Source organism: Callospermophilus lateralis, chromosome 12 (assembly GCF_048772815.1).
Source record: "Callospermophilus lateralis isolate mCalLat2 chromosome 12, mCalLat2.hap1, whole genome shotgun sequence".
Lineage (NCBI taxonomy): Eukaryota > Metazoa > Chordata > Mammalia > Rodentia > Sciuridae > Callospermophilus > Callospermophilus lateralis.
Genome location: NC_135316.1, coordinates 108375314 through 108389024, shown reverse-complemented (window position 1 = coordinate 108389024; position 13711 = coordinate 108375314). Strand labels below are relative to the sequence as shown.

At 46.2% G+C, this 13711-nt stretch overlaps 1 protein-coding gene across 1 annotated transcript in view; it reads right to left on the bottom strand.

The window, feature by feature from the left end:
* Nucleotides 1-13711, bottom strand: part of Myo16 (myosin XVI) — a 393713-nt gene that overhangs the window by 71664 nt on the left and 308338 nt on the right. The window contains exon 28 of the mRNA XM_076872404.2: nucleotides 2441-2537. Within this exon, the coding sequence (XP_076728519.2) occupies nucleotides 2441-2537 (97 nt within the window). The remainder of the gene's footprint in view (nucleotides 1-2440; nucleotides 2538-13711) is intronic.

Below are 13711 nucleotides of genomic sequence, written 5' to 3'. Positions count from 1 at the left end.
GTTGCTAAAAGTCAGAATCTTTAATAAAAGACAGTTAATGAAAATAAACTTGCCACAAATGGAATATGGTATATGTTGTCTTCCTGACAATTCCTAAATCCTGCCTCTATGGACCAACCATGTTGAGGACTTCATTTATTCTACTCATTTTCTTCCATAATAAGAGGAACATACATAGAAAACTTCCAGTAGGAACAATTTGAAATTACAATGATTAAATTTAAAACTAAAATTTATAGCTTTCTTTCCTCCAGACACTTGCAATTAAAAAAAAATGGAACTCCTTAGAAACTGGAAATGACTCCAGATTGTATAAATTTTGAGTAAACTTAATATCAGCAAAAAATATTGAGGGATGTAAAAATAAAAATATAAGAGATTCTAAGAGATGTAAAAATAAAAATCAATAATTAATGCTTTGCCTTAGCAGCCCATAATTTTGAAAGTGCTTTCATATCCATTATTTCATTTATGCTGCATGGAATTATGTTTATTACCCTGACACCATTTTCTAGACCACTCTCAAGGTCTATCTTTAGAAAGGTGACCAGAACAATCGGAGTTCTTGCATTTCTTCTGCCCTGTGTCAGTTGTGTTTGGCACTAAGTAGAAGGGGCATTTCTAGTGGGTGTCCCAGGGGAAGACCGGGCACAATCCCTCCAGTTATTCAAGGAGAACTTCCTGAGCATTCGGGACGCCCTCTTTGAGCTTCATTTAACATATTAAGTGGCACTTTCCCTGTCCTGGTTCTAGCTGTGGCTGCAAATACAGATTTGCATTCAACACACGCAGGTGGGGCTGGGACGCTAGGTTTCTAACTGACCCCCAGTGAGGTAGCAGCTGCAGGGGCTCAGAGACCATCTGGGTTGGTGCAGGGCAAATAACACCAATGGAGATTGCCAAGGAGGACTTCAGAACTGACCTGTGGCCCAGCCCCTGCCCTGCCCCAGTGAGGGGTGTCGTCACAGGGCAGATCATCATCTGCAAAGAGAAGATGCATTCTGAACTGAGGTAAGCACCAGCCCCCTCCTCACTGAAGGCTTCCACTACCCCAGGCTGGACAGAGAGGTGGGCTGCAGGTCAGGAAGGGTCAGGGTCAGCTGCCACTGTGGAGATGTCTGAGCACATGCTTCTCAGGCACAAAGGGGGTTTTCAAGAAAGAGATGCTGCTGAGAGAGGGGGCTGCTGGGCACCCAGGGGCTGCGGGCTGGTGGCCCAGGATGGTGAAGTGCTCCTGACTGTATGACGGGCCTCAGCAGGGAGAGCAGCGTGGAGTCACACTGTGTCCGGGGAAGACCTGTCCTTCCCCTGCCTTCTCTTCCTCTCAGCTGGGGGGGGATCCAGAGGCACCAAGTGCACAGGGAGTGGGAACACACCCACGGTATCATGGAATATTCTGGACACACCAGGCCTGAAATGGCCAAGGGGGGTGTTTTAACCTGGATAGAGTTTGGGTTTGGATCATTACTTGACTGGACCTGTTGAAGGACCAGCACACGGCAGGACTTCCCATCATCAGAGATCCCTGGGGCCCATGGAAAGGTCTTCAAGGATCAGACCCAGACACCTCCCACAGAGGAGCTGGGTGGGGGATTAAACGGTAAAGCTGAGGTTGGCACCCTGCCAGGCTCTGTGTTAGAACACCAGTTTCAGATGATCACAGAACCAAGTTCATTGTAAGTCATACCAAAAGCTAGCATACAGGTCAACTTCTCCCTCCTTTGCCCCCTCTAAGCAATTAAACTATTAAACACATTAAAATTTTAAAAATTTCTACTTAAACATTTTATACAAGATGTGTGTTTTTTTAAATAGTCAATTAGCTTTTGTTAGAAAACAAATTCTAAATAGAATGTGTCCCAAAGCTATAACAAAATAGATGCTATTGACTATTGAAGATACACTATAGATATTATCCCTTCATAAAGGAAAAATGAGTAAAAAATTTCCCCAAGGCTCATGTGGAGTCTTGGAAAATGTGGCCTGGCTGGTTGGCTGATCCCAGTTCTCCAGACTGGCACACTGGCGACCCCCACTGAGATGGCTTGGGAATGTGGCCCTTTCTCTGCAGCTACGTGCCAGACGGAGGGTTCTTCTCACTGAAGATTCCAAGGTACAGTCTTACTGCCTAGTGCTTCCTGTAAGGGTCATTGATCCTGAACAGCTGTGATAAACAACCAGGTGTATATCTCTCCTCCAGTTGTGATTGGGGTGAAAATTGAATACAAAGTTTCACACGAAGGCTACTCAATAGAACACCGGCAGCGTCTATGAACCCTCCAGAGGGCCAATTGGGCCACTGTGCCTCCCTGCCCCCACTGTACTGTTGGGGACAGGGTGACCCGCTGCGGTGTGGATGTGACTGATGTTTAAACTCGGGTGCACCGAATGCTTTTGAATGCTGCGGCTCAAGGGTCTGGGGAGCTGGAGTGACAGTTACCTTTCTGGCAGGTTATGATGCTCCTCTGCAGCTGCAGGCAGAGACTGTGGAGCTGGTCGGCATGCCCGTGTTTCAGGAACACCTTGTGGACTCCCACCTGAAAGGCAAGCAGTGGGAGACGCTTACCAGCATGGAGAGGCAGGGATGGCGGGCGAGCGATCACGGTACTGATGAGGTGGCCTGGTGCTGGCCCTGACTCTGCCTGAAGATAAAAGCACCCCGGACTGCTCTCCATTTGCTGCTCCACCCAAAGCAGGGAGGCTGAGCCGCGTAGAGGAGAACAGACCATGAAGAGACCTAAACTAAACCTAAATCTGACACCTCGATCGTTTCATTTCAATTATTTTTCCCACTACGCCATGAATTACAATAAGTGGAATCTTTAAATGTCTGCAATTATTAATTTCAGCACAGAAGTAAAAAAAAAAAAAAAAAGACCCTGGAGAGTCTTGTCTGAGCACAATCTCCTGGGCATCTGCACAGACAGGAGTTATGTGATGGGCGAGCTCCTCCAGAATTCTAAAATAAATTTCAGCATGACATCAAATTAGTTTCTACAGAAAGCTCTAGAAGCATCCAAGCTTGCCTGAATATACCACCATTAGCGAAGATAACTGCCACAGAAAATTCCCATAACCCAGCATGGAAAGTTGACATGCTCACAATTTTAAGACTTTTCTCGTGCCCTGTGCTTCTTTCCTAGGAAATGGTACCTCTCCTGGCAGGCACTCCTTGGGCTCTGAGGCGAACGACTTGAATAAAGGCAGAAAAGCCCCTGGGATCTAATGCAAGTGCCAGGGAGCTGGCTGGTGACACTCGGCCCAGTGGGGAAGGGCCCTGCCTGCAGGGGCTCCCAGGCACATTCTCCGCACTTGAGGCAAACACGGTCAGAGCTAGAAGACTGAAGGTGTGCCCTAGAGCAGAATCTGAGCTTCACTGTGTTGATGCCTGGGCTGCACCAGTGTCACAACTACACCGAGGTGTGCACGCATCTTCACACCATCAGGTCCTGAGAGGGCTTCAGAGCGGTGCCCAGGGATGCTTAACGAACCTCTTTGCTGGGAAGCAGTTGACTGCAAACCCATTCTGTCACAGCCCACCTGTCCATCTCACACTCCCCTTGGCCACAGTCTTGATACGCAGGACTGACTGCCAGAGACCGTGGCCTGAGCCTGGCATTATGCGGTCTGGCTGATTATGTAGATATGTGGGGAAAGCGCACGCTACTGGCCTATTTCAGAGCACTCTGGTTGACTAATGTGCATCTTCCTTCAGTTTTCTTTGAGCTGGTTGAAATTGGAGGCTGTTGCATAGGTGGGTGGTTATGAGTGTTGTTACTTTTTTCTTCCTTGGATTGCCATTCTCTCTCCCTAGTTATGTTCCATAAAATTTATGGTCTTTTTTTTTTTCTTTTCTTTCTGACTATCAACTTATTTTGGCAGTCCACGGGAAGAACAGCTGGTCCCGGCTGTGAACTCTGCAGACAGATCTGTAGGCCAGGTGGAGGGAAGGAGCAAGCATATCACTCTGCCCATCACTGACGGTGGGAAACTGAGTCCCCAGGCAAAATGCATACAAACCTGGGTTCCAATATGAAACTCCAAAAACATGAGCCAGCAACACTGCATGCTATGTGACGGACATGTTCTCCCCGAGTTATAAAAATAAATTCTGGCATAAGATCAAATGGGTTTCTATGGAAAGCTCTAGAAGCATCGGAACTTGTCTGAATGTACTACCATTGATGAAGATAACTACAACAGAGAATTCCTAAAAGTCAGCATGGTAAGCTACATCCATACGATTGATTTCACAGTGACCGGAAGGAGGTGATGGGCAACCAGCTCCACTCCTCAGTTAAGTGGAGACCCTTGCAGGAGGGCAGCTGGACAAGATGACTAAGGTTTCTCCAGGGGGCATTTCCAGCAACCACTCAGAAAGCCAAACCAGATTCAGATCAAACATTGTGCAGGCCTGATGCCAAGCGGGGGTGAGGGGAGAGGGAGACTTGCCCTCAGGGAGCTCCCAGTTTCTTGAGGAGGGCTGGCAGTGAGAAGCTCCAGCCATAATACAAGCCCAGTACAATGCCTGAATCATGTCCAGGCAGCACAGCATTTCAGAGGGGGCGCGGTCAAGATGTGGGCAGCTAGGATTCTCAGAGAACTATGCTAATAAGCGGGAATTCTCCAGGACACCTTGGGAAAGCAGAGAAGATGCATGTGACACAGAGAAAGGAACATGTGGAAGGCAGGACCTCAGCAGGACAATGGTCTGGGCATGGCTGTGTGGACAGTAAGGAGGGACAAGGCCACCCCTAGCGGCAGTCCAGGAAAAATGTGGAGAATTTCTTTGTGGGCAGTCAGGATATGCTGGAAGATTTAAGGAAGATCGGGTCTGAATTTTACAAAAAAAAAAGAAAAAGATAAAGTTCTGAGACTCTGGAGAATGGACAGGGGCCGAGCTTCAGGAGGCTTGTGGCCAGGCACAAGGTGGCCCATGAGTGGTATGGACATGGAAGTCCAAACTGCGGGCTGGTCCTGCTGGCCCTCAGGGTGGAGCGGGCACTCCTGTCCCTCACCAGGCTCCACACTCCTCTGCTGGGCTCTGCTGCCTTCCACAGGTGTCCCAAGCATCTGTGAGGGATCACCCACCTCTCCTATTATAGGCAGGTGTAAGACCCCTTAATAAGATTAGATACATTTACAGCCCTGAAGATCAGCACCTGTGTCTTAAATGCACCAGGCATGGGGAGCGGGAAGGGTGGATTCAGATGGGCAGGGGGGGAAATAGATGAGGAATCACAAAGGTTTTGCATGAGATGAGTCAGAGAGGGCTGACAATACCACCTAGGATGAAAACAAGGTACAGGGAAGCTGAACTCTTAACCAGACCCGAAGTGTGCCAGCAACGCAGCCTGGGTCATGGAAGGCAGTAGGCAGCAGGGGAGAGAAGGAGAGGGGTGTGAAGAAGGCCCAGCAGCGCCACAGCCAGAGGTCAGAGCGGGCACCAGCTGGCCCCTCCTCCTCTAAGGAAAAGGAAGTGAGAAAAAGTGAAACTGCATAATAGAGCATTTCCAGGAAAGAGCCAGTTTGGGGTTCAGAGGAGGCAACTGCGGTAGGAGGCGGCCCAGTGGAGAAGATGCCCTGGACTTTCCCACAGGGTCAGAGCTTTCCCGGCATCTGTGGTGGGAAGTTGGGAAGTGGACGCAGGTGGTGTCCCAGGTGGATCTACATGCTATAGAGCCGGGGTCCTGCTGGGAATCAGCAGGAGGAAGGTAGGTGAGTGCTAGGGAGGGGCAGCAGGGAGGGCAGCCCTGCGCCCAGAGCTCCTGCAGGGTTCAGGTGTCCTTGTGCCCATTCAGATCTGCCCTGCTGAGCAAGGGCTCCTGGGTGAAGAGGGGATGCTACCATTGAATTCAGGTGGCTTTTAAAAAATCCTCATCCACTAGTTGAGCTCATGTTGCAGATATCCCATGAGCCACTTTGCTTTATAGTATTCTGCACTCTATAATTTGTGGATTGGCAAATATTTGGAGACGCTCTTCGAGGTGTTTCTTCTCTCCTAGGAGGAGGAATTAGCAACTGATGAGTATTTTTGAGTCTGTTTTTCAGAAACCCTTCTGAACTTGGTCCTGTACTTGCACTGATGCTTGTGATGAATGAAGACACAGGAGAGTGAGCCCTCCTTTCTGACCACGTCCTAGGGTGCTACAGGGAATCTCATACGTCAAGGTCATCCTAACCAGACCAGCCCAAGGGTTCGGGTTTGGATGCATGCTCATGAGAAAGGATGCTTCTCATCAACCAGGGAAGAGGGGAGGAGATGCTCTCCACCAAGACTGTGCACTCTGGGGCAGAGCCTTCTTATCTGAGATCCAAGTGTAAATGTCGCTTCGACCCAGGGAAGAGCAAGCCATCTGTGAATCACAGACATAGCTATTTCATTAGAAACCATTAGAACTTTTTTTTTTTTTAAGTGACAGATTTTAAAGGATTAAACAAAATTGTCATTGATGACTTCCAAAGCTCCAACTATTGCTACAGTTTTCAGGGATTTTAAGGAGGTGTAGGCTGTGGAAGCAGACAAATGTAGGCGCGGGGTTGATAGGGTGTGGGTGGACGGGGGCTGTGTTAGCAGAGAGAGATCAAGGGATCCTGCGAAGCACTTCTTCCTCTAATTTTTTTTTAAGGACAATTTTTAAGAGTACAGTGTGTTTCTGGCAGTACCTTTTGAACAGCATTTCCAAAGAAAAATTACAGCTATTATTCTTTGATAGTTTATATGATGCACAGTTTTCTCTGCCTTAATGAAACTGGGGGAAAATGACTAATGCAGAAATAATGTAACATATTGTTAGTACAGAACAGTACTGTCAGCCCTCATTGTGTTATACCCGTGAAGTCTTCCAGATATATGATGACACATATATTATCTGTATCCTACATTTGACTTCATTTGGCACGTTGCTTGCTGTTCCTAAAGACTACAATGAGTAATTGTCTCCCTTGTTGGTGAGCCGAGGAAGCCAGCTTGGGTCATGTGGCTCTGCTTCGACCACAGAAGGCTGCACCCAAAGGACAGAAAGAGTTTTAGTTTATGCACAAGTGATTGAAAAAAGTAACTAAAAATTATTTTGAAATGATGGTAAAATTTCTCCCCAGGAACTATGCCCTTGGAGGAGACAAAAGGACTTAGCACCCACAAAGGGGAGCAAAGAAAGAGGGTGCCCACATCCCAGACAGTCTCAGGTCTTGGAGGGCACCTGGCTGCCTCTGTGCTAAGGAAGAAGGAAGGTGATGTAGAGAAGGTGTCACACAGCACGCACGTCAGGGCCAGAGGGGAGATTCATCAGGACTCCAAGAGGAAAACAGGGATATTCTTGATACTGGACCGTCTCCAAGTGCAACATGCATGGTGACCTCCCAGGATCTTGTTTACGTACAGGCTGATGCAGTAGGTTGGGACTCCACTCAGAATTCTGTTTCCGACAAATGATGACGCCGTGACTCCAGTCTGCAGACCATGCTGCCGGGTCACTCTCTTGAAGCTCGCCTCCTGTGACAAGCTCCCGGTCCCCTCTCTGTGTCTGCCACCTGTGTCCAGCGTTTGTCCCAGGTGCCTACATTTTTATGCTTCCTACTGAAATGTTAGCCATCTTCAGGGTTTTCCATGAGATCCTCCTCTTACTTCCCTGGATGAGCCCATTATTCTAAAAGCTTCTGCTACAAAACACTCGTAAGTCTATGGGCCCATCTAATTCCTGGGCCCAGCCCTGTGCGACTCACTCATCTCCTACTGCACACGCTGACTTCAGCGTAAGTCGGCCGGGGCCTCCTGTGTTTTCCTCTTCCTGCCAATAGGACTCTTGTCCTGTATTCCTGCCCCCGTGAGGAGAGGACCATCTCCCTGGACGCTCTCATGCACCTCAGTCCCAACATATTTACAGGCACCATTTCTCCTCACAGCTCTCCACCCATCCCTGCCCGCGGCTCCTTTTCTAGTGGAGAGGCTAGTGGAGACATTGCCACTCAGCACTCAGCCAGGACCCGGAGTGTCGAACCAGTCTGTCGGCACCTTTCCTTTGGGCCCCATTAAGTCATAATTCTATTGATATTCCCAGCTCCTGGAATTGCTTTAGGGCTTTACGGATTCCACCTTAAACTATCTTTAGGGTGACCTTTCTAAATATTAACCTCATTATGTTATTTCTATGTTCCTAACATTTAGATATGTTAAAGTGAAAGAAATTAAAATAAATGTCTTAATTAGATGGAGAAGGAAGAATTTCAAAATGATTTGTTATGAATTTTAGGATTCTGTTCAGACACCTTTGACATAGCTATTAGACTCTCTATGCTATGGTCCTTTTGAGGCCCACCTTTCATTCTCCTCCCCTCTCCTTTCCCTTCATCCCTCTTTCTCTCTCTCCTACCCTTTTTCTTTCTTTTAACTGTGCAAGTATACTTAACATGAGATCTACCCTCTTCACAAACTTTTTAAGTGCACAATGCTGTACAGCAGCTATCTAGAACTTACCGAGTACACCTGGGCTCACCTATGCTCAGAATTCATCACACGGGAATCTGTTTTTTTCCTCTGGATCCACATATACCATTTCTCTTTCCTTTAGTTCCTCTCTCTGCTCCTGTCTAGTGGGTAAGCCCCTGTTCATCCTTTAAAGCCCACATGACTTAGTGGACTCTCAGCTCCGTTTGTACCTTGTAACAATAAATCCATTTTATTTGGGTCATTAATGTACCTTGTATATATTTCTGTAGTATCACCAGATCTTGGTGTTGTCATTACCTGTATACCTGTTATACTCTTCAACTTAAATATGAGATATTTATGCCAAAGGACAATGTTGAAAACATAAAGGTCACAATTTAGATATATCAAAGTGAAATAAATTAAAATAAATGTATTAATAAGATGGAGAAGGAAGAATTTCAAAAAGAGTTATTCTAGTAGACACTAGCTATATCGCATGAGCTCAGATATTTAAAAAGTTGTTCATTTAAAATAAATCTTAATCACTTTAAATAGTCTAAAACTGTTTGACTAATTTTATTAAAATGCATCTAATGTGATTCAACAATTAAAGGTATTAATTTCACATTTCATAATTTCAAATTTCTAGTACGTCTGGCCTATAGGATTATTGTAAACCCAAGTCCAGAACTTAACTCATTCTCTATTGTTCACCCATCCTTTGACTCACCTTGAATAATGTCCCCAATTTACTAATCTTCTAGAAATTGTGATGATTGTGTGTGGCCTGCAGGCTACAAGGCATGCTTCTGAGGTCAGCCCTTAGAGGCCTCTGTAACACGGTCTTCACAGATCTCTGAAGAGGAGATCCCTCTGGTCCACTTTCTGTCATTCAGATTCCTGCTCAGTCTTGCAGCGGAACACAGTGGAGGGCTCCTCCTGCAGTGATCCAGGGCCTACACCAGGTGCAGCGGAGTGCTGGCCCTGGCTTCACACCGGGGTGGAGTTACGTTAGATGGCCTCCCTGGGTGCTTGCACTATTGGAATGTACTATTAATATAGATTGGATTTTAATGAGAATCATCTCATTGTGAATACTGTTTTTTTGCTGCAAACAAAACACTTTATTTTCATTATTACTAGTCAGAAATTCATCTAAATATCTCCCTTACTCTGCAAACCTGAGCATCCCTGTGGCAAATGCTTTGAGTGTGACAGGACACACCGGGTCACAGCTGCATCAAAGTGGTCAACCTCTCGCTGCAGCATTAGCATTCCAGAAGGATGCCCCTGCACCTCTCAAAGTGCCCTGCCCGTGGAAATCTGCTCCCAGCCTCTGAGAAGCTGCTGAACAGTGCACTCTCCCTTCCAGCGCCGTGAGTTTTCTCCCAGAGCCGTTTCCTTCCTGCTGATCTGAGATGCCACTGTGCTCTTTCAAGCACTGTTCCTTCCATTTTTACCACACAAGCAGCTTCTGTGCCTGTCAGGTCATCTCTTCCCAAGACAAGCACACCACAAAACCCAGCGTGGCTGAGTGTTCCACGCACAGAACTCTGCCCAAGATCCAGCCATTCCTGGCCCTTCCTCGCACGGGTGCATTTACTGAGGCTTTTCCTGATTTTCCTGGTCTCACATTTGTCCATCTGTCATCCTTCATCTCTCCACTGTACATCCGTACATCCATCCATTAATTCATTCATTCATAATTCAAACGTCTGGCCGTGCCAGCCTCTAGGAACCCAGGGGCGAGCAGAACATGGTGCACCATTGCAAGAGCCGGGTAAAGCATCCATTCAACCAAGACTCTCCTCTCTAAGCCGCGTTCCCATCCCCCCCACCCGAGGCCTCCGTTCACTGAATTTCCAGGGGTGCCCACTGCCCCGTCCATTTTGCTGTGATCACAGCAGGTCACATTTTCATGGTAGCTCTGAAAACCTAGGAAAAGGAAATGTTTGTGCAGCCTGGTTCTGAAATGTCTGAATGTACTTTTAAACATCCTCAAAGGATACATTTATACTAAAATGAAAGTTCTTTTTGTTATAAATAGACTATTCTTGAAGTTTAACTTCAACACAGAGAAGATAATTACAGCCACACACATCTCATAGAGTACTGTATCTTCTGGTATTTGAAGAAAGTGGTTTGGCTTGAATTACATATAATTATAGGTTCGGAAAAATTAATTACTCTCACCTCGAACAGTGTGGCCTGCACAGCAGGCAGGGATGAGTAAAAAGCACTCTTTTGAGCTTGTTGAATCAGTCACTGTGCCATTCTATATTACCTCATTAATTATGGGAATCATATCGATGGTGGTCAAGAGTGTTAAAAACTCCCGGTTCCCAAAGACACATTGTAAAAAGCAAACCAAAGCTGCACCTCAACGGGACCATGAGCTTCAGAGTCAGGGGATGATGCATGTGATGAACTAACTATAGGATTCATTTACAGGGCACTCTTAATCTTTATCTCCAACCAAATGGCCCCAATAATGTCAATAATTACTACCTGACCTGTGGAAGGGTACTTACGTTATCCGCCCTAATCCCCCTAACAGGGGATTAGGGCGGATAACATAAGTGCAGCCGCCTGCTCACGGGGCCAGTGTCTGCACCCAGGTCTCCTCCTGCCCTGGCACCCACCGTGCTCTGGTGGCTTGGCTTTCCATGTTTGCTTTCCTTCTAAACCAGAAGGCCTGTGGCACTTCGCCCTGGTATCTGACTTCCATGGCTTGTCCTCAGGAACATTTTTAGATACTCAGAATTCCTTAAATGATTTGCTGATTTTCCAAACCCGCGTCTGGTGGTGCGACTGCGTTTGATTTGAAACACGCCATCCATCTTGGTGAGCTCTCTTTCGCTTTCCATCCTGGAAAGGCTGAGTCTTTTCCATCATTCAGAATTTCCACGTGATTTTTTTCAGCAAATTCCTTTTTGTTAAGAAAAGCTTGAGTATATTCCTAACCTGCACTAACATTTTGGTTTGAAAAGAGACTCTGCTGTTCCAGTCACTGAATTTTAACACTTGTGCTTACTAATGGTCACCAGCAATGCTGTCCCCTCCCCTCCCTGCCTCCACTGCCACCTCTGCTCTCCCCACCTCTGCTCTCTCTTGCAGTCTGCCAACTGGCTTCCTGGCCTAATTCTTATTTAAATATCAGCCTGTTCAAAGCATAAACCAGGTCCTGCGCTGTCTTCTCTTAAGCTCCTCCGTAGCTCCCCAGGGAACTGCAAAGGGAACTTGGTCTCACCAGGTCCCCTGCTGCCCCTAACATATTCTCATGGTGCTTCTGCCCCAGTGGATGAACGGGTCTTGATGGGCAAGATACCTGAGCTATTATAAGACTTTTACAGCATAAGAGGGGATCAAAAACACTTGTAAAAAATAAACCTGGAATTGGGGAAAGTACAGAGGGGATAGGATTGATGGGCATAAGAGGAATAGCATTTTTGAGTTGTGAAGAGCTGCTTGCTGCCCAGTAGGATGGATGTTTGAAAGATCAATTATTGTAATAGCCAAGGTAATTTTGCCTCCCCAGAACTAAATTCTTTAGTAAGTCTCTCATTAATTTTTCTCCTTTGCAGGACAATTAGTAGAAAAACAAGGGCTGAGAATCCCTGCTCTCCAGCATTGTTCTTCCCACCACACCAGGTTCTCTGGGCTGCAGCCACCCAGTTCCCTGTGAATGCCTGCATTTCAGGTATCAGCACACCCTGCTCCTCCCCTGTCCCAGCACCAATCTAAATTGATCTGCCACCATGTGTCCCTGCTGCTTCCCTGTCGGTGTGGATCCTCATCTGGGTTTGCTTATTTCCCCTTCCCCCCACGCCCCACTAGGCTGTAAGGCATCATAATCACAAAGTGTAACTTCAGAAACATAAAGGCACTCAATAAATGCTGCTGGATCAGTCGGTGAGTCTGGAGGAGAAGAGATTAGATGGGTTTCTAAGAGATGAAACTTGGATTACGCAGTGCCACAGTTTTTATTTGGCAATTACTTAGTGCCAGATAGTATTCTAAGCCTTCTGCATAATGAAGCTGAGATGAAAGCTACAAAGTTACTTTAGAGGAAGAAACTGTCACACGTCACCCAAACTTGACTGCAGATGCCTTCATTTCCAAAGGGAAAGTGTGATCCCAGGCAGGAGGTTTGCTCATGCATGCATTCATTCAACAAGTACTGGGTGACGTCTAACATGTGCCAGACTCCAGGGGTCGTGACAGAGAAGGACATGCGCACACACATGAAAATGTATGAGATCTGTCCTCACAAAGCTCTGGGTGAAAAGGGAGAGAGATGTGGTAGGGGTTACATGCATGTAATATGATTTTTAAAAGCTAAGGAGCAAACACACCAAACATCCTTCGGTAGTTTAGTTCTGGGAAGTTTGTGTTTCCTTCTTTAATTTTTTTCTATTTTTAAAATTTCTTATTAAGAATAAATACCGTTTTTCTAAAAAAATGTGTTGATATATCTGTGCATGGTATGTGTTCAGTATAAGCAAGAAAAGAAATTAAAATATATGCATACATGGCAATTTCAGTTAGAATATACATTGTTTCACGGGATACCCTTACACCCCTAATGTTTACTTTTTTGACATTGATATTTCCAGAAAAAGAAGGAATATGAGGGAAAGGATGATTTCATGGGCTATTTTCTGGCTTTATTACAGTTGATTTATGGAGTGCTCCTGGAGTAATAAAATAAATTTATTGTACTAATAAGAGCCAGGGCCCCAACACAAGTGTCTGCTCTCAGAAGGTGCAGAAGAGCAGGGATGGTTAAAACTGCAGCAGCTTTTGCTGCTACTTTTATTATCTTTTCTCTACTGTACTACTTTAGACTAATGAAATAATAAATCCTTCGTCCAGCTGATTTTATTTAAGGTTATGGTAAAATGTTAATCTTGTACTTCTCAGCACCGTGCGAGCAAATCCTTTAAAGATGGTGTATTTTACCTTGACGCTTAATGAAATCTAGACCTTCCCATGAGAGTACAGGAAGACAGTGACGATGATGATCGTCATTAGTGAACCAACACACATAGGAAAAGTGGATCTCATTAAAACGCGGGCTGGTAGCGGTGAGTGCCTGTGGTTGCCTCTTTAGGTCCGTCTCTCACGCTGTGCGGCTGCACACGGGGATCGACCATGGGGGCCGCTGGGGTGCAGAAGGCCTGCTTTCATCTCTTACTCCAAGTGTGTCCTCAGGAGCATCCCTGGGTCTGACTCATCCTTCAGTGACAATCATGATATCCAGGATGGACTCTGAACTGT